Genomic DNA, 25498 nt, shown 5'->3' on the forward strand with positions numbered 1-25498 from the left:
GAGAATAGACAGAATTTGTGACAGAATAATTATTTAATCTCTCTTAGCTTCTACTAATATGTTGCAATATACTGAACTGTGCACTTGTTCTTAAGTGAATCGTCTGGGTGAAATCCGAAATGACAATGATCCAAACTGCACATATGAGGGAGATAACAATGTCCTGCTTCAGCAAACCAGCAACTACTTAATGAGCTGGATGAATTACATAAGAGGTATGTTTTCATTGTGGAATCTTAGTGCACCTAACAGTGTGTGGCTAATGGAATTAGGAGGTATTTTCATACTGAAAGCAATTTACAGTCATTTAATAATTTTGTGGAACATAAATAATGTGCTTCAGACTCCCATCATATGGTACATTCACAATACAGAAATATTTGCTGCAAGAAATATTCTGTCTCCTGTCTTGCAGCAGCTAACTAGATGTTTTGCCATCCCTAATCAGGTTAAGCCATATCTTACTCCCTGAGAAGTGCAGTTTAGTTCAACTGAATTACCTCAGCACTGCATCCTGGTCTGAAGAGCTGTCTGTCTACATGGGCAGAGAATCATGGCCTTTGGTTTTAAACTAGAAGATGAGAGATTCAGATTAGATGTTAGGAAGAAATTCTTCTCTGCAAGGGTGATGAGACACTGGCACAGGTTGATTAGAGCACTTGAGGATGCCCCATCCCTGAAACTGCTCAAGGCCAGGCTGGATAGGGCTTGGAGCAACCTGGTCTAGTGCCCTTGTCCAGGATGGGAGGGTTAGAACAAGATGATGTTGAAGGTCCTTTCCAGCCCAAACCATTCTATGATTCTGTGACTCTGTATTGGTAAAGTCATCATAAGTCTGTTTATTGTACTTGGAACAGTTCATATCACCTGACTTGGTAGCAATGTCCATCACCACATCTTGGAGTTCTCTAGATTTTGTTTCAGTTTTCCAGCAGTGAGTTTCACTAGCATCTTACAGAGCTGGAAAGCTCAGCAGTTGGAGTTGAATCTTATGGGGAATAATTACAGGCAGTGATGTCAGGTTTTTCCACACTTGTCTACCAGTCCTCTTTTGGCTGGACCGGGCCATAATAAAATGAGTATTATGGTCTAATTGCATTTGGCCTGTCAAGTGTATGCATGGCTTTGTAATAGGCTTTTAGTTCCAAAACGTCTGATTTCTTTTCTCATAAATCATTTTTATTTTCTCTGGTATTTCAGATAAAGCTCCTTTTGAATCCCCTTTGGGAACAATAAACTTTTTGCAAGACTACCATCATATTCTTGGCTGGAAATTCACAGCCATTAGTGTTGAAGATTGCCTGGATTCCTCAGGTAGGCTTCTGCTGTTATTAGACTGATTCTAGAACTTTAAATTCCTTTCCAATGGAAAGGATCCAGAGATTTGAGATTCAGCCTCTGTTGCTTATTAGATATTTGTCATATTTGCTGACATTTCTTGTATTACATGCATTTTTATTTACTAAGAACATAGTTTGCATTTCAAAATACATTCTATTTCCCCCAAATTAATTTCTGGAATGGAGGATAACATCAGATATTATTTTTTCTCTTTTGTTCCCTTAAAATAGCATCTCTGAGTTAGGGTTTTTCGCCACTTTATTGCTGTTTTCTGGTTCTAAGGGGATTGATTGCCACTATCTTCTATCACTAAAATAGCTTATTTTAGAAAACCATACAAGGGATTTACAAGCATGTTGAAAAGGCATGAAGTTCATCTGCTTTTGACAGGTGCTTTTTGTTGTGTAGTGAAAAATTAGTAATGGTGGAAAAAGAGTTTCCTGTAGTTTTCCTGATTTACTCTGCTATAATCAAGTCAAGTATGACATTAGATGCTGTTCCCATTTGTGTATCACTGAGCCCAGATTGGCCCTTGGACACAAAAGTTAAAAAGAATACCAAAACCTAATAAGAGAGCAACTGCACATGTTCTCTCCTCTCATGCAATACCTACTGAACCAGACCATAGTTAAAAATGTCAAAATCTGTTTCTTGATCCATTCTGTTACAAACTGGACTGTTAATCTAAATGCCTTAATTTAGGCAGCATGTGAACACTCCCTATGCCATAAGGTATCCTCTACATGAAATCTTCAGCTAAGAAACAAGCTGGATTCATGCAAGGACCTCATGCTGAATAACTTTTTACCTTAATAGTTCTAGGCTGCTCTTAGAAATATGACACAATTATGTAAAAAGCTAGTAATTTAAATGTGATTACATTCAGCTACCAGTGAAAACTGTGTTGCAAGTCACATGCTTCCTGTAATTGTGGAGTGTCTTCTGTTCTTGTATTCTCAGAAGAGACTTTGTACTTTGCAGGCCTAAGTCTTCATATGGGGAAAAAAGAAGCAGCAAAAAAATTTATTTAAGTAAGAAGTGTAAACTGAGCTGTGGATACACCTTGTCTTCCAGCTTGGGGTCAGTTTGAAGTAGTGTATGGCCAGACATGATTATGTCTTCAACTGTACCCTCACAATCTGACTGTTGTCCCCAGATGTTTATTGTATCTACATTAATGGAAAAAGTGACTTGTCAATGGATTGATTAATTGATGGTTTCACTTTTCATCTCAAGTAACAAAATCTGGGGCTGGCAATAGAATTTTCATGTGACTTTTTGCATCATAACTGTGAATGTTAAAATTTTTGCTTTTTTCTTTTTCATAGTTCCCTTAGCAGCTTATAAATGGTTGGTTTGCTACCTGCTCCGAGAAAGTGACCTAAAAATGATTAAGGAGAAGCAGGCTGGACAAAGTGATTTTGAGGCAAAAAACAACTGTCAGGTAATACTTAATAATCTTTCTTATTTTATTCATTTCTTTTCATCCAAGTCTTTCAATTTCTGCTAGTTTTATCTTCTTTTGTCATAAAGTACGATTTCCTGAACCATAAAGCAGCAAGTCAGATAACTAATACTTAATACTTATAAAACTTAATACCTGACCATGTGCATTGGACAGAACATGATAGCATGAGGACAGTTACCATCAGTAGAAATCTTCCAGGATATATTCAGGATATATTTCCCTTCAGAAAAGTTGCAGGCATGTGCTGTGTGATGTCTGCAATTTTGATAGCACAACTTCTGAAGACTAAATCTGTTAGTATTAAATACACTGCAGCATGTGATTATTACTTCTCCATCTGCACTTGTGGCCAAATACATATTGTAGGAAAGAATCTTGCTCTGGCAGGTAGGTAAACTAGATGACCTAATAGGTCTTTTTCATCTCTAATTCCTATAGTGCAAAGTACTCATGAAAGATACCAGACTGACAGCACTGGAACCTGAAAAGGAAACATTGACAATTTACATATAGCAGATCCACTCTCTTACCAGAGTTTTAACAGCTAGGAATGGCTTAACTCCAAATTTCAGTATTTATCCCTAAGCTCACCAGATTCCTCTACTACCTCCATGAGAAAAATTGGCTCACATCCAAGGAATGAGCACTTGTCATTTGTCACTGAGAAAGGTCAGTTCCCTGAAGATGGTTGGTGTCATTTACTTTATCTGCAAAGCTAAAAAACAGCAGGAAGGAATAGTCAACATTCAACTCTGCACCTAGAAAGTCCCAGCCCGGCTTCAACAGGGGATGATCTGTGTGAAACCACTAATAGGGGGGAAAAAAAAATCTTTCATGCTTTTAACCTAGAAGCAGCTTATAGAGAAATTCTTCAGGGTCAAATCCAGACTGGGAATTGCCAGAAACTCCAGGATGATTGCCTGTCAGTTAGCCAGGTTTTGGTGAAGCTGGTGTTTGGGCCAGTGCATTAGAATGGTGAGCTCAGAGGTATGAAAATTTTTTTATCTATTATATTTAAAATTCAAAGAGGTTCAGGCACACAACTGCTTTTGGGATAGGTGTTGGTATGCTTTAGGTCATTAGTTTTTCTTTTCTCCCTACGATTCATCCTCAGGACAGCAGGACTTTTTATTTTAAATGTCATGCCTCAAAAACATTTGAAAATTATTTACAAGCTATGCTTTGAAGACATGTATATATTTGATTTAAAACTTTCTGGGCATGAAGAAACACTTTTCTGTCAGCCCAGTGGTTGACTAATACAAAATATTTGTTCATACGATGGGGGATCTGGAAGAGATTCCTAGCCTATCCCTAGGTTATTTTGGTTTGGGCACAGCTTGATAGAAACAGTAGAGAAGTGCAAGCAATGGGAAAGAGGAAAATAGAATTATAGGGGAGAACAACAGGAAAATAATTATTAATGTTTCATTTGGGATGTTAAGATGCATTTCGTTCTGACTAGGGAATTAGCCTATCTCAAAAACACATCTAGTAAGGGGTCAGTCCTCCTTAATGCTGCAGAGACTAGAGGATGTGTATTTTGGTGTAAATAATAATTTATAAATGTTTTTGAGCTTGGACATAAGTGTGCCACTTGGCAGCTGCTGTCGAGAGAGACAGTGATCTTTGGAATATGCTTTCTTTACAGGCTGCAGTGGATCTAAATGCAAGGGTATTGCAAGTATTTAAAAGAAAAGAATTAAAACTAATCAACTAATTCTACACGGAAAAAATTAAACACCCAAACCTTAACAAAACCAACTTAAAACAAAAATGAGTTACATCATTGCAGCAAGTCAGCCAGGACAGGAATGGCATCATATTCCCCTGCTGTTCACCAGCTAGAATGTTGTCAGTCAGTAATCTATTCCATGGCAGCACATATAGCAAAGCTGAAGTGTATAAGTGAAAGAAGTGTTCCTGTGTAAGTACATACAATCACTTAAGGTTATGTACTTTGCATTAAAGTAACTGGTGACTTGTCTTTCTCATCAGATAGTTGGGAAGGACTAGTTGAATAGTTCCTTCAAAACATACTGCAATCTATTGCACTCCATCTACAGAATCCACTCATGCTGACATGATCAGATTTTTGTTTATTATTTGAAGGTACTGTAGTAACTTTTCAATAGGAAGATTTGTATCCTCTTTATAAAACTCTGGGTCATATTAAATAAATATAAACCTACCTTTTTCTTCTTAGATTCACGTAGGTTTCTTAACAATCCTAAAATCAGCAGACCTGATTTTACATTGTCTTCTCTCTCATGTAGCTTCTTGATCCCATAAAGCCTGGCTGAAACTGCCAAATTAAACTGGTAATAGGCATCAGTCTTACCTCTAATAGGCATTTCATGAGACATTCCATAACTAACCTTTGCACAGACATTGTGGAAAGTGTTTTCTCCTGCTGTTAGAATTTCTCCCTCTAGATCATCCCACCTGAATCAGCAGAACTCCACTAACTTCACCAATGCCATTCTGCACAGGCTGAGGGCTGGTTCTTTGTGTTTTGTTCCTCAGTGTTTTTCTCCCCTGTCTCCTCAGGTGTACTACTGTCGGTCTTTGGCTCTGGCTTTCATTGAGCACACAGCCATACAGCGCTTCCATGACTACAGCCACGATCCCAGTGTCCCAGCAGCTCTGCAGCCAGTGCTGAGGCATCTCAGTGCTCTCTATGGGCTCTGGTCCTTGAGTAAACACCTGGCTGTGCTCTACCAAGGTGAGATCAGCTCCCTGAATGTGCTGTGCATGTCACTTTTATAAAAAGTACAAAAAAGATTCCCTGGACAGGGCAGAGAATCCTAGTGATGATTTATGTTACAGAATTTTCTTACTGCTTGTTTAATACAGAACAATCATTCCCGACCAAATTTTCAGGAGCAGGAATCTGCAGTGAAAAATTAACCCAAAAGTCTCTCTCTTACCTCAGAGATGATGGAGAGAGAAGAGGTTTTGCTGTGATCCAGTGCTTGTGTGACAGGATGAGGGATAGGCAGCAAGATGCTGTAGTGCATCTCATTCTGCAAAAGGCTCTGCATAGCTTAGATTAAGAGTTTTGCAGTCAGCTCATTAATGAAAGACTGTCAGTTCAATTACACAGGTGCAGTTACTTACTCTTGACTACTAAACTCATGAACTTGGCAAAAAGTTTTTAGCAATGTAATCTTAACTAGTATAAGCTTCTCTGTGAATATTTTTAAGGTGGCTATGCTTCGGGGGAACAACCTGGGAAATTTATTCAGGACGCTATTCTGAAGCTCTGTTACAGGGTAAGCCTGTTTATTGTGATTCAATATAGAGTATATAAACACTAAAAATGAGATACATAGCTTACAGTCATCAGATTATTCTGTACTTCATGGGGTAAGTTAACTGGCTATTACATAATTGGTTTCTGAATCATTTTCTGTAAAGTTTAGAAACTCACTGACCCTGAATCTAGTCTTAATTTATTTCAATAAATGGAAAACAATATGTCCTACCAAACAACACCATAGCATTTGTGGCCTTGCAATCTTCATTGGAAAGCCAGTGAAATATTTCAACACAGTTCTTTTTATTTCATTTCTGAGTGAGTTTGTGGGGTTTTTTTCTTAACACTAAAGCTTTCCAAACTGCAACATATTCTTTGCAGGTCAGCAAAACTTCAAAGAAGAATCTAGTCATTATATTTTTAAAGTCCAAAATGGTATGTGTTTATATGTGTAAACAGCACCATATTGGTTAAAATGTGTTTAAAACCCCCTATGTAAAGGAGGAAAACATTTGAAATACAGTCTTTTTTGGCAGTTACCCTGGGAGTTAAAGAAATTGAAATAAATCTAGGCTACTAATTGTAGATTTCTCTTAAATTATCAAAGTTGGTACTTTATGAAAGTAATTTTTATGCTGCTCTGTAGTTCAGCCTTAGACAGCTGCAGAAGTTGTCAAATGTGTCTCTTTTGGTTTTAAACAGTTGAAAGATGATGCAGTTGCCCTGGTTGATGCCTTTGCACCTTCTGACTTCATTCTAAATTCTGCCATTGGTAAAGCAAGTGGAGAGGTAAGAAAACCCATTGTAAAATTTGTAACTTTATTCATAAAGAAGATTATTGCCTGTAATTAGCCTTAACATATTCAAGACATTTCACAAGTATGAAAGAAAAGAAAGACAATTTTTCAGTGGAAAATACTACCAGAGTTAAATTGATGTCAGCAGAAAATGAACTTTTTCATTTACTGGAGATACACTTCAGTGGGAGACTTGTATTGCTGTAATTTGCTGTTGTAGGCATCTGTGCACTCAACTGAAAGAGGGCTGAGAGAAATTTTTTGGTGTAGTTACGCAAAGCTAGAGTTAAGAGCATAAGAAGGGCCATACTGGATTCACTTCACAGAATACTCTGTGGCTGACAGGGATGGATGGCCAAAGAGAACACTGGGAAACAGATGAAAAAGTGAGGTGTTCTTTTCCTGATGTCTCAGCTGTTGGCAGTTTAAGAGATGTCCCATGTCACAGGTTCTGTTGGTATCATTCTGTTTAGTAGCCACAGATGTAGCTATTCTCCATTTTCTCCCATCCATTTTCAAATTCAGCTGTCGTTTGGTTTTTATCACACCATCATTTCTACAATTTAATTATGATTGCTGTTAGAAAATACTTCCTAGTCCCAGTCCCTATCTATTTACCATCTGTGGAAGCCTTTTCATTCCTCTGACAGACCTTGTTTTTTTTCTCTGTGTATTTTCTGCTTCTGCCATATCATTTCTGAAGTGGCATAACCACACCTACAAGCGGGACTCAGTGTAGGTGCACCATGGAGTTGGCTACAACAGCTCCTGCTCTCTCCCTTCCTTTTTTTTTTTTTCTCTTTTTTTTTACATATTTCAAGATCTGTCTTTATTCCAAAATCTCAGCAAAGCAAAATTCTTGCTTACTGAGCCAAACCTACTCATCAGGGCTGAGCTGTGGGATAACTATTCTGCAGAGACCAGTGTCACAGCACAGTAGTTTGGGTTGGTGTGGATGGATGCTGCAGACAATCCCTGGAGCCTGGGGAGCCTGCCAGGATGTTTGACAGGAATGCTGCATCAGACTCCGTGGATTTCAGTGTTTCGTGTGAATTCTTGTCTGAAGTTGCCCCTTGTTCCCATGGTGATCCAGCAATACAGAGGGCAGAACAGATGTTTCTAAGCTGACCTAACACAATGATTACTTTGTTAGCAGTCTCTACAAACGAGGCAGGAAAGGCTGGCTCTACCTATCCAGCCATCTCCTAGAGGGCTTTAATCATCACTGGAAACTTTGTTTCCATTTCTATAGGTTTTTTGAGGATTAAATTAATGCAAGAGGTCATGGGAGGGAAGCTTCAAAAGTAATTCTTCGGAGAAAGAACATGGTTTGTTAGAATGTTAAGAGTATCTGTGTTGGCCAAAAGCCCATTTTAACACAGTTTTTGTCTCTAGCAGAAGCTGTGAGCAGATGCTATAGGCAGAAATGTAAAATATGGTACAAGTACACAGTGATCCATTCCTATAATAGTATCTCCTCTCTAGCAGTCACCTGGAGATTTCTTATCAGTTGCTGATAAAGCTGTCATGATGGATTTGGCTGGCTCTTCATTGGGTACCTCTTAGCTCTCGCAAATGCAGAAGCCATAGAGACTCATTAATATTAGATACTAATATTAGGAGTATATGAGAAATGCATGTAGGAATCTAAACACTTCCTTGTGTACTTACTTTTTTATAAATTCATTGAATCATTGAGAAAATAATTTTAATCAGTGCTATTCAACCCATGTTCCATAAAATTCAGGAAGGTTTTCTGAATTGCCTGTAAGTCTGTGATTTTCAACTTGTGTAAATATTTTCAACTGAAATTCACAAAAGGCTGCCAATCCCTCACTCAAAATACTTATTAAAGATCATTGTCTCCTGGCTGTCTATGTTTAATCCTCTATTCATTGATTGCTTTGCACCTTCTAAGAACCAATGCAAACATTTTAGTAAAAATTACAGTATTTTAAAGAATAGATTATCCAAGGATAACAAAAAGGAGAATTTGATTCAGGATCAATTGTGTTGTGCTGCAGTGGAGTGCCTTGCACTGTAAGCCACAGATCATAGTTAGAGCTGAGGAAAGTTTTCAAAATTTTTTATAGGCAGCTTTAAGCCCTAAAGAAGAATTCAAATTCTCTTTAAAAGGAACTTTTGATGGTGTGGATAATTTCTTCTTAAGAGTGAATCTTTATTCCTCCATAAAAGTGAATCTTAATCTCAGCCTAAGTCTGTGAAGGTATTGCCACATTGATTTCAGGATTAATTAAAACTTGTTAGACAATATTTAATCAAAATTAGAATGGAATAAGTAGTTAGCATTAGCCCATGTAATCAAGGTAAAATATATTTAATATTAAATATATTTCAATATTTATTTAAGTCATCCCAGTTATTTAGGATCACAGCATCTTTTGATGAAGAAAAAAGGCATTTCACTTTACCTCACTGACTGCTTTTATACTACATTATTATTTTGTTACACTGTTCTATCTTACTGCTGAAAATATATTCTTTCTTTCCTGGTTTTCCTATAAAGTTATTTAAAGTTTTAAGCTTTTGTTAATTATGAATTAACAAATATTGTTAAAATTCTACTTTTGCAAAATTTTCTTCTTTTTAACCCTTCTGCAAAAAAATTACAAATTAGTAAAATGACAAATAAGCAATCTGCTCTTGAGAGAAGAATTTCTTATGCTCAAATCAAACATTTCACACTGGGAAAGAAGTTCTGTTCCTTTCCAGAAGTGTGTTCAAACAAAGATAACAGCAGCTGTCCACGAGTGCTTTCAGACACAGCCCTCAGGTTTGGACAGAACAAAGATTGGCTTAATGTAATCTTGTTTCCAAATTTCTACCTTTGATAGTACAACTCCTGTCAAGTTGAAAACCAGAGATAGTAAAGATTTCTGGTTTCCTGCTCTTATGCAAGGATGCAAGGTCTAAATGATTTACACAGAAATCTGATGTTTACAGTACTTTGAAATTTTGTGGTTATTGTTCTGTTTGTTCTTGCCTGTACATAATTATTCACATTTGTTATCTGGAAATTCAATTAAAATCTCATTTCAGCCAATAAGTTAACTTAATAATTTATCTTGCAGATGTTTTGTTTCTTCTCTGTGCATTAATCCTTTTTTATTATTATTTTACAGTTATACAAAAATATGTGGGGAGAGATCCTTCAAGGCAACAAAGTTCTGAACAGACCTTCATGGTGGGCAGAATTTTGCATGAATAAACCTGTTATAGGCAGGCTGAGGTCAAGATTGTAAACCAAACAGCTTTTAAGAGTCTGGATGGGCGTGAGATGGATACCTTGTGACAAACATCAGGAGGAAATGAGGCCATATGAATGATGAAAATTGAAGGGATTTTCACCAGGAGGTGCCAAGTTTTAAAATAACTTTGAAATCAAGTCCAACTTGATCTGAGGGACTGTTAACATAATAATGACAAGATCAAGAGCAAAACATTTGCACACTATACATATTTACTCAATTAAATTTTAAAAAAATGAAGATTTATTTTAATCATTGATTTGCAAAGTTTATATTAAAAAGATTTTCCAATCACTCTCTTGTTGATATTTTCATATTACAAAAGGTAAATAATTAAAAAAAACATTTTCCATCAGGGATTATGAATAAGCTGATAATGGCAAAAAAAAAATTAGGACAGTCTGGACAAAACCTGTACTATGATTATAGTGAGAGAACTTTGGGAGAGCATCTTTCCCTCTGCTCCCCTGTCCTCAGATTGCAGAGAACCAAGCTGTATTGCCTTTCAGAAGACCAGAAGGGAAGAGGTCAGGACAAGCAATGGTTTCAGTGTCAGCAGAGGCAGGTGTCTGTCCTTGGGGGCACAGGATGTCTCTGGGAGCTGGCTGGCTGCCCCAGTTCTGAGGAACCAAACACTAACGTGGCAGTGTGGAGAGATGGCTCTCATTAGTGGCACACCCTGTGTTGTCTCAGCTCAGAAGTGGGAAATTGGAAACAATCACACTGTTAGCTTTGAGCTGAAAGGAATGTTCTTTCAGTGAAGATAACTTCTTAGCCAGACTCAGAGCAGACTTAAATGTTAATAATTTTACCACGTCAAGTTCAAGGTCAATTAAAAATTATCACCCTCAACACACTTCAGTTTAGAAACAAAAAATCCAAAGAAAAAGTCTGAAATGCTATGGCTGTTGTTTATAGTCCCATTGAAAAAATGGATAAAAGCTATCCTGTTAAACTGTTTTTTTTTTTCCTTAATTTCTTTTTCTTCACCAGATATAGTCAGTGTTGCCTGTGGTTTTTCTGCCTCTATTCTTTCTGCTTTTCTAATGAGGTTCCTTAGCTCAGGATGTCCTGATAGAAGCTCTTTTTCTTGCAATTGAACTGTAGGGAAGTTTAACCTTCTTTGCTGAAAAAAACAACCCAGTATAAAGTGTTCATTTTCTTTGAACTGTTTTGGCTCTAAAAAGTCCAATAGGTGGCATCATCCTATGGAATAAAAAATAGATCAATACAGCTAAACACCTATCATTAGATGTTATGGAGTCATGGGGTGTCATGATTATCTTTAGGAATTTTCCATATCAATGGGGCATCCAATAAGTGTCTCAGAAGGAAAGAGGCAGAACTTGTAATTCCCAGTATCCAGTGTGAACACCAGGAACTCTGGCAGTGAAAAAGGCAAATGGAGAAGAGATGCCATGCTGCATTAAATGTAGTAGCATTGATCTGTCAGTCCCCATTCTGCACTATCAATGCTGATCAGCAGCATTGTTCTGCTGTCCTACGTGTGTGATTTCACCATCACCTCTGAGCTCTCCGTAAGTCCATAAGAAAAGACTGAGTCTTTTCTTGTTCCTTCCCCACAGCTGGGAAACAGCTGTGTGTAAATTTTGTGTATAAACTGTAAGTCTGTTTATGAGGCCTAGGTAGCCCAGAAAAAAGCACAAAGGTGTTTGGCATATAACTTAAGCCAGCTTCATCCCAATAAAAAAAAAAAAAACACAGTGAAAGTGTGTCACAGTAGCAGAGACCTGGATACCTGGTGAACCACAAGGATTCTCACCAAGCACATGACAAGATAAACAGACATCCTGTAAAAATATATCCCTAAGCCCTTCCTGCTAATCTTCTTTATTATGACTATTCTGGCAACAGCCAAACTCCCTGATACAAGCTGTGCCTCTCTCTGATGATAGGGACTGTACAAACTGGCAGGAAAAAGTGCTGTTTGTTCTGAAAAGCTCCTAACTTCAACAAGAGCCAGCACAGCAGAGGCTGCACCAGCAAGGACCTGATTATGGGCAGGCAGAGTGGGGTACTCAGTAAAATAGCACAGTTATGGACCCCAAATTTGAAATGTCACAGCCTGCAGTAAGCTTAGAGCCTCATGGGACTGTTGGGCACCTGGTTGACTGCAGGAGTTACAGACCTGAGCACCAAAGCTTAAATAAGTACAAGCACTGTGAGGCCTTGGGCATTCACTCTTTAAAAAATCCTGCATCCCCAGCCACTGGGTGCTGGTGGCCGCTCACCAGGGCTGTTTGCAAGCTCAGTGCAGGTGTTCAGCAGCTGTCAGGATTTGCATGCTGCAGCAAAGTCTGTCACTCTTTACTCTGACACCCAGTACAAAGCCATGGTGCAGTGAAGGCAGGCTCATTCCATGGGCCAGAGCCACTCTGCACTCAACATTACCAAAAGTAGTATTTCCTGTATGAATACCTGGGTAACTGTGATCAGGTTTGACTATGAATTTCTGATCTGTGTTTTTAGCCAGATCTGTGTAATCAAATGAGAAGAATTTCGTCTGAAGTCAACAGCCAAAGTTTCCAGATATCTTCTATGTCCAGCTTCTCAGAGCAGGAGAATTTGTAGCTTTGAACTTGCAGAGCTGCAGCATGGAAAGAGAGAGATGTCATGAAATTTGGCATCTGGTAATCTACTAAATCATAGGGCAATAATTCAACAACTACCACAAGATGTCATTATTATATGCAGTTTCTTCCTCTTTGTAGAACATTAAATAAAAGAGGCCTCTGGCAGAACAGAGAAGTCATTTCCCTCCCATTTCAAATGCCAAATAAAGTTGGAAGTGTCATTTTATCTTGGTTGGGGAGCTGGGTCAAATTCAGTCAAATAGCTTCAGTCCAAAATAATTTGGCCTCGGGGATCCATCCTTTTAAGCTGCCACGTGAAGGCACCAGCGAGCTGAATCCAAATAGGTCTGAAAGAGCCCTTAGACTGCTTCCCCAGGGCCCTATGTCCTGCTCCTCTCCTGGAGAGTGGCAGTGTTCTGCTTTGTGACCACCTACCTGCCCATGGTATTTCAAACCAGGTATGTCTTCTGTGTGCTGATGTGACTCAAAGCAAAAAGGTTTTAACAGAAAAACTGAAATTGTTTACGTGTGCTGGAACACTGAATGCACAGCTCTCCCTTGCTGATGTGGCAAGAAAAATCCATGAATATTTCATATCACCTTTCTAGGAGTGGTAGTTTCAGGAGGAGTGCTTTCTGGGTCAGGTGGAAGCCGTGCCATGCTTTACATCTGAGGATGTGGATTCAGAAGTGCTTGTTTTGTGCAGGAATGAGTAGACTCATATGCTGCTCTTTCTGTCTGAAAGCCTCCTTCCCACTGTAATTAATGATTTATCACATATTCTGCAGGGATGCAAGTTCCTCTTCTGTTTGCCTTTGTTCATATATTTTCCTTACTGAGTTAATGTGTTTTCAAACACAAGTGCTGAGGTCACACCAGCCCATGCTACCAGCATGAGCAGTCTCTCTGTTCCAGCCATATGGACATCACAGGGTGTCCTCTGCTAGCACCACACCTTCACTGGCCTCAAGGGTTTGTTATTCCTTCTCATTAGCCTGAGATCACAGTGAGATCATTTTAGCTCGGTTCAGGGGCCTGAGGAGCAGCACAGGCCAGGGGAGCTGCTGCATGAGACACCCATGTGATGGTCTAAGCTGAGGCACACGCTGCAGCCAGGTGGGGCCAGCTGGATCCCAGCAGGCTGCACACAGCACTGGCACTGGCTACCCGAGCACAAAGCCTCCCTCTTCTCCAAGCAAGTCAAGTCACAGGTTAATGAGATACAGCAGAGCACGCCACATCAGTTCCTTTCAAGGCAAAGAGAGAGGTAAATGCTGAGAACAGCAGTTCTGCTGACTACCTTGCCTTGTTTTATTCTCAAATATTTGCAGCCTGGTTGTGATTGTTCAGCATTGCCTCAGCATGAATCTCTCTTGAATAAATTCAAGCTCTATCAGGAGTTTCTTCAGTGTGTTTGTCATATAATAGACTAGTAAGTGCATGGCTAGAAGAATTCCCAGTGTATTTCCTGAAAGCAATTTCCACATTTTTGCATTTTTTGTTTGGTCAGTCTTAGTGTAGAGCATCTACTGAGCTTTCCATCAGTCTCCAAAGACACAGCACCATTGGGCATTATCTGCCTTCACCTGCCCATGTTCTTCCATCCTCCTGCCCTTCCCAACTCATTTCATTTGTCATCTTCTCTCTACTCAGAGCTCTGCTAAATACTTATTTTTGTCAACTTATAAAATATTCATTGTTAGTCTTTGTTTTAAGCAAAGGATATTTTTAAATTACATGTTCTTGGATAGAAAAAATGCTTCAATTCATAATGTCCATTTTTTCCGAAGGGCAGCATATTTGCCATGGAGTGATAACCAGGAGTTAGAAAACAACCTGGAAAGACCAATGTGGATCTGAAGTTTGTCCTGTGGCTGTGACTGGGACATGATTCATGCTTTCCACATGTGATCCATGGGCCAGGACAGCTTCCAGGGCATCCAGAGGAAAGCCACCATGCTGCCACTGTACTGTAGAGCATATCCTGCACTTACTCTGATTTTTGCATATATGTGACATGTAACATAGACATTTACCTCTAACACACCATATTTTGTGTCTCATGACACTGAGATGAAGAAAATTAGCATTCTGTCTATCTACAAACACACTCAGGAAGCCATCAGTGGAGAAATCATTCCCTGTGCTTTAGGGATGTTGTTAAAGATAATCCTAGACCTACCACTGCTTATTATTTTCTTCAGTGAGCTGGAAATAATTTTAAAATCTCTTCTATTAAATTGTGCATAATTGGTGGACTGGTAAATTAGGTGAGCAGAGATATAACAGATATAATCTGAAATAAGTTTAAGCCAGATTGGTTTTGCTGGCCCAAGTGTGCAACATCTCCTTCAAAAATGGAGGGGTGAAGAGAGATTTTGTCATCCTAGGCCAGCCAGAGCTGAGGGAAGATGAGTGCTTTTCTCTCTTCTGTATTTGGGAGAGAATTGAAATTTTTCTAAATGACCCAGGAGTGTCATGGGAAGAGTAAGAAAATGCAAGATCATTATAACCTTAATATGATCAGAGAATTGATTCTTGTCCAGTTCTCATGTTGCAAAAGCCAGCTCCAAATGCCAGCCTGCCTGGAAAATGGAAACTGTATTGTGTGTGAGAATTCATCTGTGCCTGCAGAAACCACATGCCAAACTCCTGCTTTCCTTACAGGGCACAAAGTAACAGAAAGGAGCCAGAATACTGAATTCAAAGCCAGAGAAAGGTGTGGTACAACAGGAAACTGAACAAACTCAATGTTTAGCATCTCAAAGAGGAGCTTAAAATTTGGAGCAATTGCAGTATTATAGGCTTCTACAAAGTGGAGCAAAATGTTGTATGTCAAAACAAACATAATTAGTGTCTGATCACTGGGGAGAGATTTAAGGGTATGGTTTACTTTGAAGGAGGTTTGTGCATATACACATTATTTAGGATGACCAAACCATGGTCTATGGTTTCATTACATGCTGTACCAAGATCCTTTAAATCAGAACAGCTGGTGCCATATGAACTGCCCTCCAAAAACATACTTGTCTGAGTGTCATTAAATAATGATTTTTTTTCTAAGCCCACACAAATACTTGGCTTTTTCCATCCAGTTTATCAATGATGAGTGTTTGCAAAGTCCAGAACTGAGCACTGGCTGTGTTTCACTAGTGTGAGGGAGAAGCCAGGAAAAACATATCTCCTGGGGAGTATTCCCAGCTGTAAATTTATTTTTGACACATATAGGATGGAATTGGGTTTCTGTGCTTGTTTTGATCTCCTTACAAGTTCTTATTAAAGGGATATCTTCCAGCCCTGCAGAACTGCATATCCTGTTCCAGTCCTAAATCTGTGGGTGAGTCCTGCAGCCAGAAGTGTGGGGCAGTGGGACAAACATACCAGTGCCTCAGACACTCAGCAAGCAGCAGCCCAGTTCTTTGCTCAGTACATAAATATTTGCCTGGTTGCACTGTGCTCTAGGGCAGATGAAAACCATGTATTTTTTTCACAGCAATCAGTGCTGTTCATCCAGGGCTCAGCCCATGGGCACAGACCCAGCCAGAGGCACTCCTTGCTCTCCCTGCTGGGCTCTGCTCCTGTGGCAGCCACCAGGTGATCCCTGGGAGTGGTGCAGGGCTGCCCTGCTGTCTCCCGCTGGAGCAGAAGGAACAGATTCTTACCCTGCACAACCCATCGTGGTTACAGAGAGAGCATGTCTGCAGGGATTTTCCTTCTATCTGTTTGGATTACTTTTTGCTTTGGATTTAATTCAAGCAAGTTCTTGAATGGGGAGGAGAGAATTAAAGAAAATTTTACCTTTCTAATGACCTGGCTGTCTGTTTTGACAGTAAGGAAGGCAATAGGCATGGAATTGCTTAGCTACATTATGATTTCTCCTCCTCAGTGTCCAAATTTTTGGTGTCTTCTCATTACACTTCAGTTGTGAGGACAGTTCAACAGCAAAAGTTGGAGTATTTGCAGTTTTATTTCTGTTGCCAGGTTCTCTGTTCATTGTGGGAGGATTCCATATGCAACCAGATATGATTTTCTTCTGTGTTAAGAAATAGTCCTGGCAGTAAACGGTTTGAGTCATCTTTCTGTTTGCTTGACTTCTCCCATAATAATATTATTCAAATCTTGATTCACCCCCTAATCTCAAAAGACAGGATTTTAGATGTTTAAAGAAAAAAAAAATCTTTTCTTGTTTTTTTTTTTCTTCATTTTGACCTCAGAAAGGCTCATATTGTATTTTGCTGTAATTAGGTAGAGAGCACAAAACATCTTCAGAAAGGCACATTCCTTAGAAGGTTAGTCTGCAACATGATTGATTACAGCTTGTTTCAGTGGGGAGGGATATGGTGGCATCATCATTAGAAGTGAGGTGTGTCTCACCATTTCTCAGAACCATCATTTCACCTCTGAACTAGCAGAGACATTGCCTCATGTGCATTCAAATTCCCATTCAGGGATGCAACCAAGATAAACAATCAGCAGGTCCAGTAAAGACTCACTCATAGATGTTCCCGCATCATAGGAGCTGAAGCAACTCGAGTGTCATATGGTCAAGTGCTGTTCTTCCAGACAAGATTAATAGTGGCTGTGTTGGTCCTGAAATATCACATTTTCTTCAATACAGATCCAATGTTAAATTGTAATTAACTTCTTGGAGCAGGCAGGCATAGATCTTGTCTTAGAAATCTAATACTTTTTCATCACATGTTTTTGTAGATTCTTGGTGGACTTGTAATGAATGGGAGAGGAAATGACAGCCCAGGGTCCCACCATCCTTGTACACAAACAGATCTCCAAAACACTGCAATTTAGTGAGAAGACAAGAAATTATGCACTTTGAACAAATCAATATGTCAGTGCTGGCTAGCACTATGTGCAGCAATCTCAGTGCTCCATTTGCCATTTTTAGCCAAAATTTTCTGAGGCCTTCCTAATTTGGAAAAGAAGCTTTACATGAAAAAGAGTAGCCAGTGCTCAGCATCCAGAATAGCATGATGGAGTCTGGAGTAAATATCCTATCAGCAAATACAAGATTTCAAAATTAGGATTACACTATCATGAGTTCTGAAGACCAAGGGTTTACACTTAATGAAGGAATGAAGTCAGTGGAGAGACAAAGAAAGCAAGGGACAGCCAAGCCAAGTCCTGTGCTGAGAGAAAGTGCAAATAATGTCTCATATTGGCATAGAAATTATAAGGACAGAGGTGCATTTTCCAAGGACAGAGAAAAATAAATAATGGGTACATACTTCTATGTTTGGCTGTTTGAGAGGGAAGTCAATAGTTTTTACAGAGAAATCAAAAGAGTTTTAAAGTCTAGAGATAGTTTGGACATAAGAACAAGGCTGGCTGATGATAAGCTTTCATCCACATTGGAAATCTCTCCTTGAACCGCTGCTTTAAGTAATTGCATCTGTTAAAATTTTTCTTCAGTTATTTTTTTTTGCTTCCATATGTATCTAGGCAACACCTGGAATAATATTATTTTCTAAAAACTTCTGAAATGCAGTGGTTCACTGCAACATGCTGCAACATTTCCAGATACAGATTTCATACACACACAGATACACACTTATTTACAAAACTCAGCCCACATGAGTGCATTCAGAAGCAAAACCAAACAATTTTAAGCAGGCTTATGCAAACTATTCTCTTTCTGGTTGCTACTTCTTTCTGTCAAAATTCAGCCAAAAAAAAAATCTAAATGTAGGTTAGCATGCATATTTTTTTAAGAGTCATAACATTATCACAGTAATCATCTCTTTATGAAAGCATAATGAATGGCAAAGAGATAATAAGAAGCTATTTGTAATATAACATATTAATTAGAATCATAATAAAAGTTAATAAGATCATTATATCAAGAGTTACACTGTAAAATGTGGGAAAGGGAATTGTCCTATTACATTCAAGAATTACAGCAGAACTGTGAGCATACTTTACATTTTAAGTCCATACAAAAAATTTGGTAAATCTAATTTTTGCAATGAAGTTGCAGATATATTTTTAAGTCACATAGGGGAATTCCTGTTATTTTATCAAGTGCATCTTAAAGAAGATATTACCACTTTAATTACCTCAAGGTGTTTAGAGACATTGCCTCTTAATTAAAAATCAGAGGACCTAATGGCAGTGGTATGCCTGAGAGCCCAGGGAAATCATTTGTTGATCTCTGGTTGCTATGAGGCTGTTGAGAGCTATAGATTGTCTGTGGATTAACATATAGCTGTGTAAACTATAAATGGTTAGGAAAGCTTGAAGGCTTCATGCAAACTCCATGTCAACACATACACCCTCTCTGATTACTGAGGCAATAAAATGTGGTTTGAATGATTTCATTGTACTGTTTCCACACTTCAAAGCCAAACTCTGCCTAAACCCATGCCTTGAATTTGTGACCTATGCAAACTCTGCCACGTCTCATGCAGGTTATGGTGTGTGTCTATGGCACAGCAAGTAAGTCAGGGGTTAAAACACACCAAAAATACCCAAACCCAGTTGAGAATAGTCAACAGCAAGCAGTGGTCTCTGAGCCAGGGAGTTTCAGCTCATGAAGCTGAGAGAAGCAGCAGCAGGCAGTGCCCTGTGCATGGGAAGCACCTCCCCAGCACCAGGGAGGCACTGCCTGACCCTGTGCCACAGGAACCTGCAGGCAGAAGAACCAGGGCAACAACCCCATCAAAGTGTGCCCTAGTGGGCCATAGCATAGGACAGGCCATGCTGGTGGGTCACCTGGATTTACTGTTTGGGAAATGTCTTGTTGCTTTGTTTTCTTGTTTGAAAATATCTTTGTTTTCTTGTCTTGAAATGTCATCAGGTATCTGAGTTAAACTGATCAATTCTGTCAGAGACCACAGGTATGAGTCAAACCTGGGCAGCATTTTGGAAGACACGAGGGGAGCACTGAGAGGATGGGCTGTGCTCCAGCCTGGCACCAAGCCTAGGTGTGAGGCACAGCCTGAACCCAGTTTGGCAGCACCTGCCCTGCCCCAGTGGTCAGAACAGCAGAACATCTGCACAGGTTCCACTGGAACATCAGCGTGCCACTCCACAAACACAGCTCACCAAACTGCCAGGACAGCCTGTGGCTCAACAGCAGGGCTTAGCTGATAGCAGAGGAAGAGTGCACATGAAAAACCTTTTTATTTACAACACAGTGTGACCAGAAGCATATTTATAATTGCTTTAAATTGTTTACACAGCAAAGTAACAACTGACGCAGCTGTCTCCTCCTCCCACCACTCCATTTCCTTTTTTGTCTTTTTGCTATTTCAACATTTGGTTATTTTGATGAAATACATTCTGCCATATTGCTTTACTGTCTCCCTTGTTTTGCCTCAAGATTTAAAGATGATGTGAAATGACTTAAGGCCCAAATGTGGATGAATTGGCATCTGTACCATGACATCTTCCTCAACAGAGATTTATAGGTGGAATATGTCCTTTGCAGGAAGCTCTGCAGAACACAGGAAGAAAGTTGTGTTTAGATCTGCAAAACTAAGCAATGTCCTCCAACAACATCACACCAGAGGCTCTGTATGATGAAGCAAAGTCCTGCCTTGCCTACCACCTCTCTTAAAAATATTCCCATCTCCAGGAAGCAACATCTCAGAAAGTGCCATGTATCTGTTGCCAGCTGGCATTTTTCACTCAGTAGAAGAGCCAGAAGACAGACAAAAAGGCAGAAATTCAAGATTTTTGATCTGTGCTCAATTTAGGTCCAATTTGAGCAGTTACTGTGGGTTTGTTTCTTTTTTGACTTCCCACAAAAAATTCCTCAGAAGATGAGCTGCAGAAACAGTGCTATGTGCTGTTCTGGAAACTGCATTCCAGAATCCTCCTCCTCCTTCAAAACTGCCTTACTGTGTCCAGGATCTCAAAGGTTTTACATGCAGGTGAAATGTGGGCATGAGAGAATGCTGTTCAGCCCCTTTCTCCTCTCTTCCCTTCATCACTTGCACACTTCCATCTTTCTGTAAGCTCACCTTCCTGCCCCACAGCAATGCAGAGGGCAGAGCTGTATCCGTCATTGTCAGTAGCCCATGCTGGTGAGCCACAGACCCATGCAGTTTGGCTCTGATCTTTCTTGCAGCAAGGTTTCTTCTGCTGGAACTTTAATCCACCCTGTCACACCCCACTTCCAACCTCTAAATTCCCAACACAAGGCATTGGCATGCCAAGTCACATAATGAGGTGGCAACACTAAGCCTCAGAGCAGGTGGCAAGCTCACCTATGAGCCTGCCTAGTCACAGGGGACCAAGAAATCACATCATGTGAAGATGAAAGGGCATCACAGAAGGTTTGTAATGCTGCACTGAGGTTTTCTGAGATGCACTGACCAAAACACAGATCCCTCTGAGTGAGTGTGTCAGCCTGGATTCCTGTACTGGACCTGCATTCTGTTTCAGGAGTTCTCATGCCTGGCCTGTATGAAATAGAAAAGCAAGAAATTCAGTCTCCATAGGGTTAGCAGATGCCACAAAACCACTGCCAGGCAGGCAGTCACACTCTTCAACTGCTAGCCCAGAGGCTTGAGTGTGTGCCAGCAAGTACAGCACACTTGGCATCATCTTGCTTTATTTTCCATGAAAACAAGTCCTCTTTTCAAGATTATGTGATGCTCTCAGTCTCTTCTCTGTGCCTCCAAGCCAAGCCCAGGGTTCCCACAGGTTCCCTCTTGACCCAAAACTTGTTTCCCCTATTTTCCTCTGCTCCACTATGTCCCCTATTCTCCTCCCCATGAGCACCAATGTCTGACATTCACTCCTTTCTTGAGCCACTCTGAGTGCTGCTGTAGTTTTTGACACAAAATTTGAATCAAATTAACATACTTCAAACTCTCCTTTGACTCAAGTGCATTTACAGCCAGAGGCTTTTTTTTCCTTTCCTGTCTCTGGGGTTTTGCCGGTGGGACAATTAACATTGCCACAGGTGTGCCAACATTGTCCCCTTGAGCCAGAGGTGGCCTGTGCACTTCTCCACTGCCTGCCAGGTGAGCATTGAGCTGTCTGCAGCTTAGCTCTTCCCTGTGTTTGATGTGATTCCCCCAAAGAACGAAAGACAATTATTTATTCATGTGCACATCACCCTGCACAGTAAATAAATAATAATGCAACCTGTGAAGAAGCCATTTCCATTTTTCTTTCTACTTCTACCCAGTGTGAGCATGTAGCAAAGGAAGGACCTCCCAAATGTCCTTCTGCAAGCACTGAGCATCCCTTATCCTGCTACAGATCTTCCTCATATTGGAAGTTTTACAGGTTCATTGATCTAAAATATGCACTCACATTTGAAAAATCCAGGCAGTCACAAGTTAGATGTCTGTACTGAATGGCAGTGGAAGCTTTACTATCACAGGAGGGGTTTCTCAGCATCTTAAAGGAGCTAATGTCTTGGGCTAAGAGTATATAAATTGATAGTTTCTATGGCAAGATGCTTTTTTATCCAAGATAAAGGTCAAGCACATCTGGAAGATATAATAGCTGTGTCCTATAGAGACTACATCAACTATCTTGCTGCCAAAATCTTCTATAAACAGGCACAAAGGGCCAATCTGCTGATTTTCCCAGCTGTCACTGGTTTATTTAAGGGGCTATGTCAGTTTTCAATTATTGTTCAGTTAAGAAAAAATGAAATGTATTGTGTAAGTTCTGTGTCAAATTACCATTGTTGCATGCTATGATTCCTTGAGATTTGAAAAGCTGCATTTCTGTTCTACTTATCTTCTTGGATTGTGCATAATGGTTAAATGGTCCCTAAAATCTTTTAGCCATTTCACACACAAATTAAACTTACTTTCATGAAATAATTATAGGAAGAAATCTGATTAAAGTGGGACAACCATTTGGTGTCCCAATCCAAACTGTCCAGTGCATGTCTTAAATGTACCAATATAAATTTTTACTTTATTTTTGAAGTGCTAAACAAACTTACTCTAATCACATTACTTAAAACTTCATGGCATAGCTATGAGGCGAAAATGCAAGAGCACAAGCATAAGCAGGTGAATCTACAGTGAGATTCTATAAGCAAGAAATCTATTGAGAACAGAGAGGTGCAGGAGTTGGTGGCAGGAGGGACTCTGCAGACAGGTGCATCTAGAGCCCTGCTGCTCTCTGCAGCCCCTGAGTCCAGTTCAGGATGGTGAGGAACACCCAGGAGAGTGCAGAATCCACAGCCCCCCTCTGTGGGTAAGGCTGAGCCCTTTTAACCATGCTGCCAGCAAGGAGGTGACTCAGAGGATGCAAGGGCAGCATCCAGCTCCCTTCTCTGCATGACCTGCACTTCCCTGGGAAGTACCTTCCCCACTCACTTCTGAATGAAGCAAGTAGAAATCAGACCTGGATGCATCCTGAGGTGTCAGAAGCAAAGCAAAGCTCAGCAGTAGAAGTTTAGGCCTGGTACATGGTTCCCAGCTCCTTCTGTGCTCCACAAAGCCCCCAGCCCAAAAACTTCTGTGATGTCCTTGGCTGAAGCTGAGGAGGAGGAATGTGGTCAGCTGCACCACATCCTCATGACCAGGGCTTCTGACCAGGGCTTCTGACCAGGGCCTCACCATTTTCTGCAGCTGACAGTTTGTGCTATAAGTTTATATTCACCACACTGGACACTTTCTGGGATTAAAAGGAAAGTTAGTCTGATATTGGGTGGTCCATTTCATTAATCACCTTAATTGCTGCTTGAGAACTTACATTAGCAAAGAGATATTAAATGCCGGTAAGTATTAAAAGGGCTGGACTTGTAGCAGCTGGTATGAAGGGACAGGTAGGAGGTGAAGCATCAGGGATTGTTTTTTGTCTTTATCCTGGAATCAGAGGAAGTGAAAAACTGACACTGCTCTTGCTTCTTTTACACAAGCATTCTTACTCTTTAGAGAGCTAAAGTAAATAAAGAAGTAGAGAAATGAAGAGACAAATAAAGTTCTACTTGTAATTTACTCCACTAATTAAATGAAGACACAACATTTGGTTATAAAGCTGTACCAGAGACTTTGTTAGGGATTTTTGTTAGGGATTTAGAGCTTGGCTGTGCAGTAGCTGCCTTCAAACTTAGTTGCTCATGGTCTCAAAAAATTTTATAGTTCTGTCTCCTTAATTTAGGCCCTAATGAACTTTTCCTTTTCCCCAAACTTAATTGCTTGACCAGCCTTGTAGATATAAAGAAAGCATGAACACACTGAGAAAGATATATATATATATAGATAGATAGATAGATAGATAGATAGATAGATAGATAGACAGACAGATAGATAAGGAACAAGCTTTTTACCAAGTACTGGTCAACACCTCTCTCTTCTTAGTTACATTTTGCTAAAGCAGAACAAATTTTTGGACATGTACAGTACGCTTACAAAAATATTTTTCTACTCTTATCCTTTTTTATAGGCTGGGTCAAGTTAAACATTTGTGAAAAAGATGATTCAGCTCCTTCATTTACATGGAATTTTTGTAGCTCACCAGAGGTGGAGGACAATTAAATGCTTGTCTTATGAGGTCATTCATGAAGGATGATTAGTTTTCCTGGGAATCCAGGGCTATTAGAGGTGATAAGGTCTGGAGAAACTCCAGGACAAAAGGGGGAGACCGCTCCAGCATACAATGGGAGAGGCTCTGATGAGTCAGCACTTCTGAGACAACAGAAAGCCAGAGCACAGCCAGGATGCTGGCAGGGACCTGTCTGAGCAGCAGGTGCATGTTAGTCAGCATCTACCAGCATTATTCACAGAGGCAGTCCCCAGTGAACTTCTCTGGGCACAACCTCAGCTCTTGAACAACTTGAAAATGCTGATTCTGGGACTGGAACACGTAGGTCTTCCTAAAATACAAATCAGGCAGGCTATAAGGAAAACCTGGGCTCAGTCTGCAGGCTGGACATTGGCCAAAGAGTGCTCAATACACAGGGGTGGAGGGAGACATGTAGGGGAAAAAGAAGATTTGATGTCAGATTTTTGCTTTGTAGATAGTATCTGTGATACCTGATCAAGTGGTGAGCCAAGCAGCCCCCATCTAGACCTACAATGAGCAGGGGATTGGTGCCTGAACCAGCCTCCCCTGGCCTTAGCTGTCTATTGAAGGTGCAGCTGAGGTGATCATCTAGAATGCCCTCATAGTCACTGAATAGAAGCAGGGTCTTGCAGAGTACAGCTCATAGCAGCTGTTTCAGAGGTCTGTGGTGGGGTGAGATGAGCCACATTTTCTGCAGACACTAAAAAGTTATTTGTTTCCAGACCGGAATATTAGGGCACACACCTGTAGGTCTATTTCACGTGTCCCCAGATCTGCTGCACCCAACCAGCTTTGGTCAGATCCAGAAACGAGCCTGTGAGTACCTACATACAGCCTCTGCCATTTCCAGCCATCACAGGGAGAAAGGAGAGTATCCCACTGATGGAATGGGGATGGTCCCTTTCCTCCTGAAGCACTGTTACTGAGAAGTATGACCATGAGCAAGAGAGAGACAAAGAGGACAAGAACCATGACATTTTAGATTAGGTAACTTTCTGTGTCTCAAGAAATGAAACTTTAGTCAACAACTAAGATTGTTTGGATGGGGGATATTTATTTAAGTCCTACACTGGGTATTGGACGCATCAGTCCAACTGCAAGTTTTGAAGGAAACATCCTGTTTATGCAGAGTCTAACAGAAGAGGGATGAAGCAATGCTGTTCCTCTTTAAGTGCTGTTGGAGACAGAAGTGAAGAAGGACCACAGCTTGTACCTGCCAGTGAAAGGTGCCTTGGCAGACTCTGAGGTTAAGCCTCTGCTGGTAAATTGAG

General features: G+C 40.2%; 1 protein-coding gene across 6 annotated transcripts in view; it reads left to right on the forward strand.

Annotated features, from left to right (window-relative positions):
- The window catches only part of ACOX3 (acyl-CoA oxidase 3, pristanoyl), a 36785-nt gene extending 26357 nt beyond the window's left edge, over nt 1-10428 (forward strand). For all 6 annotated transcript variants that reach the window (XM_074541684.1, XM_074541685.1, XM_026792631.2 and 3 more), the window contains 7 exons: nt 96-215; nt 1201-1314; nt 2670-2785; nt 5360-5534; nt 6017-6084; nt 6771-6857; nt 10009-10428. In XM_074541684.1, the coding sequence (XP_074397785.1) occupies nt 96-215; nt 1201-1314; nt 2670-2785; nt 5360-5534; nt 6017-6084; nt 6771-6857; nt 10009-10128 (800 nt within the window). In that variant the 3' untranslated portion in view covers nt 10129-10428. The remainder of the gene's footprint in view (nt 1-95; nt 216-1200; nt 1315-2669; nt 2786-5359; nt 5535-6016; nt 6085-6770; nt 6858-10008) is intronic.
- The last annotated feature ends 15070 nt before the right edge of the window (nt 10429-25498 follow it).

The sequence above is a fragment of the Zonotrichia albicollis genome, chromosome 5 (assembly GCF_047830755.1).
Source record: "Zonotrichia albicollis isolate bZonAlb1 chromosome 5, bZonAlb1.hap1, whole genome shotgun sequence".
NCBI lineage: Eukaryota > Metazoa > Chordata > Aves > Passeriformes > Passerellidae > Zonotrichia > Zonotrichia albicollis.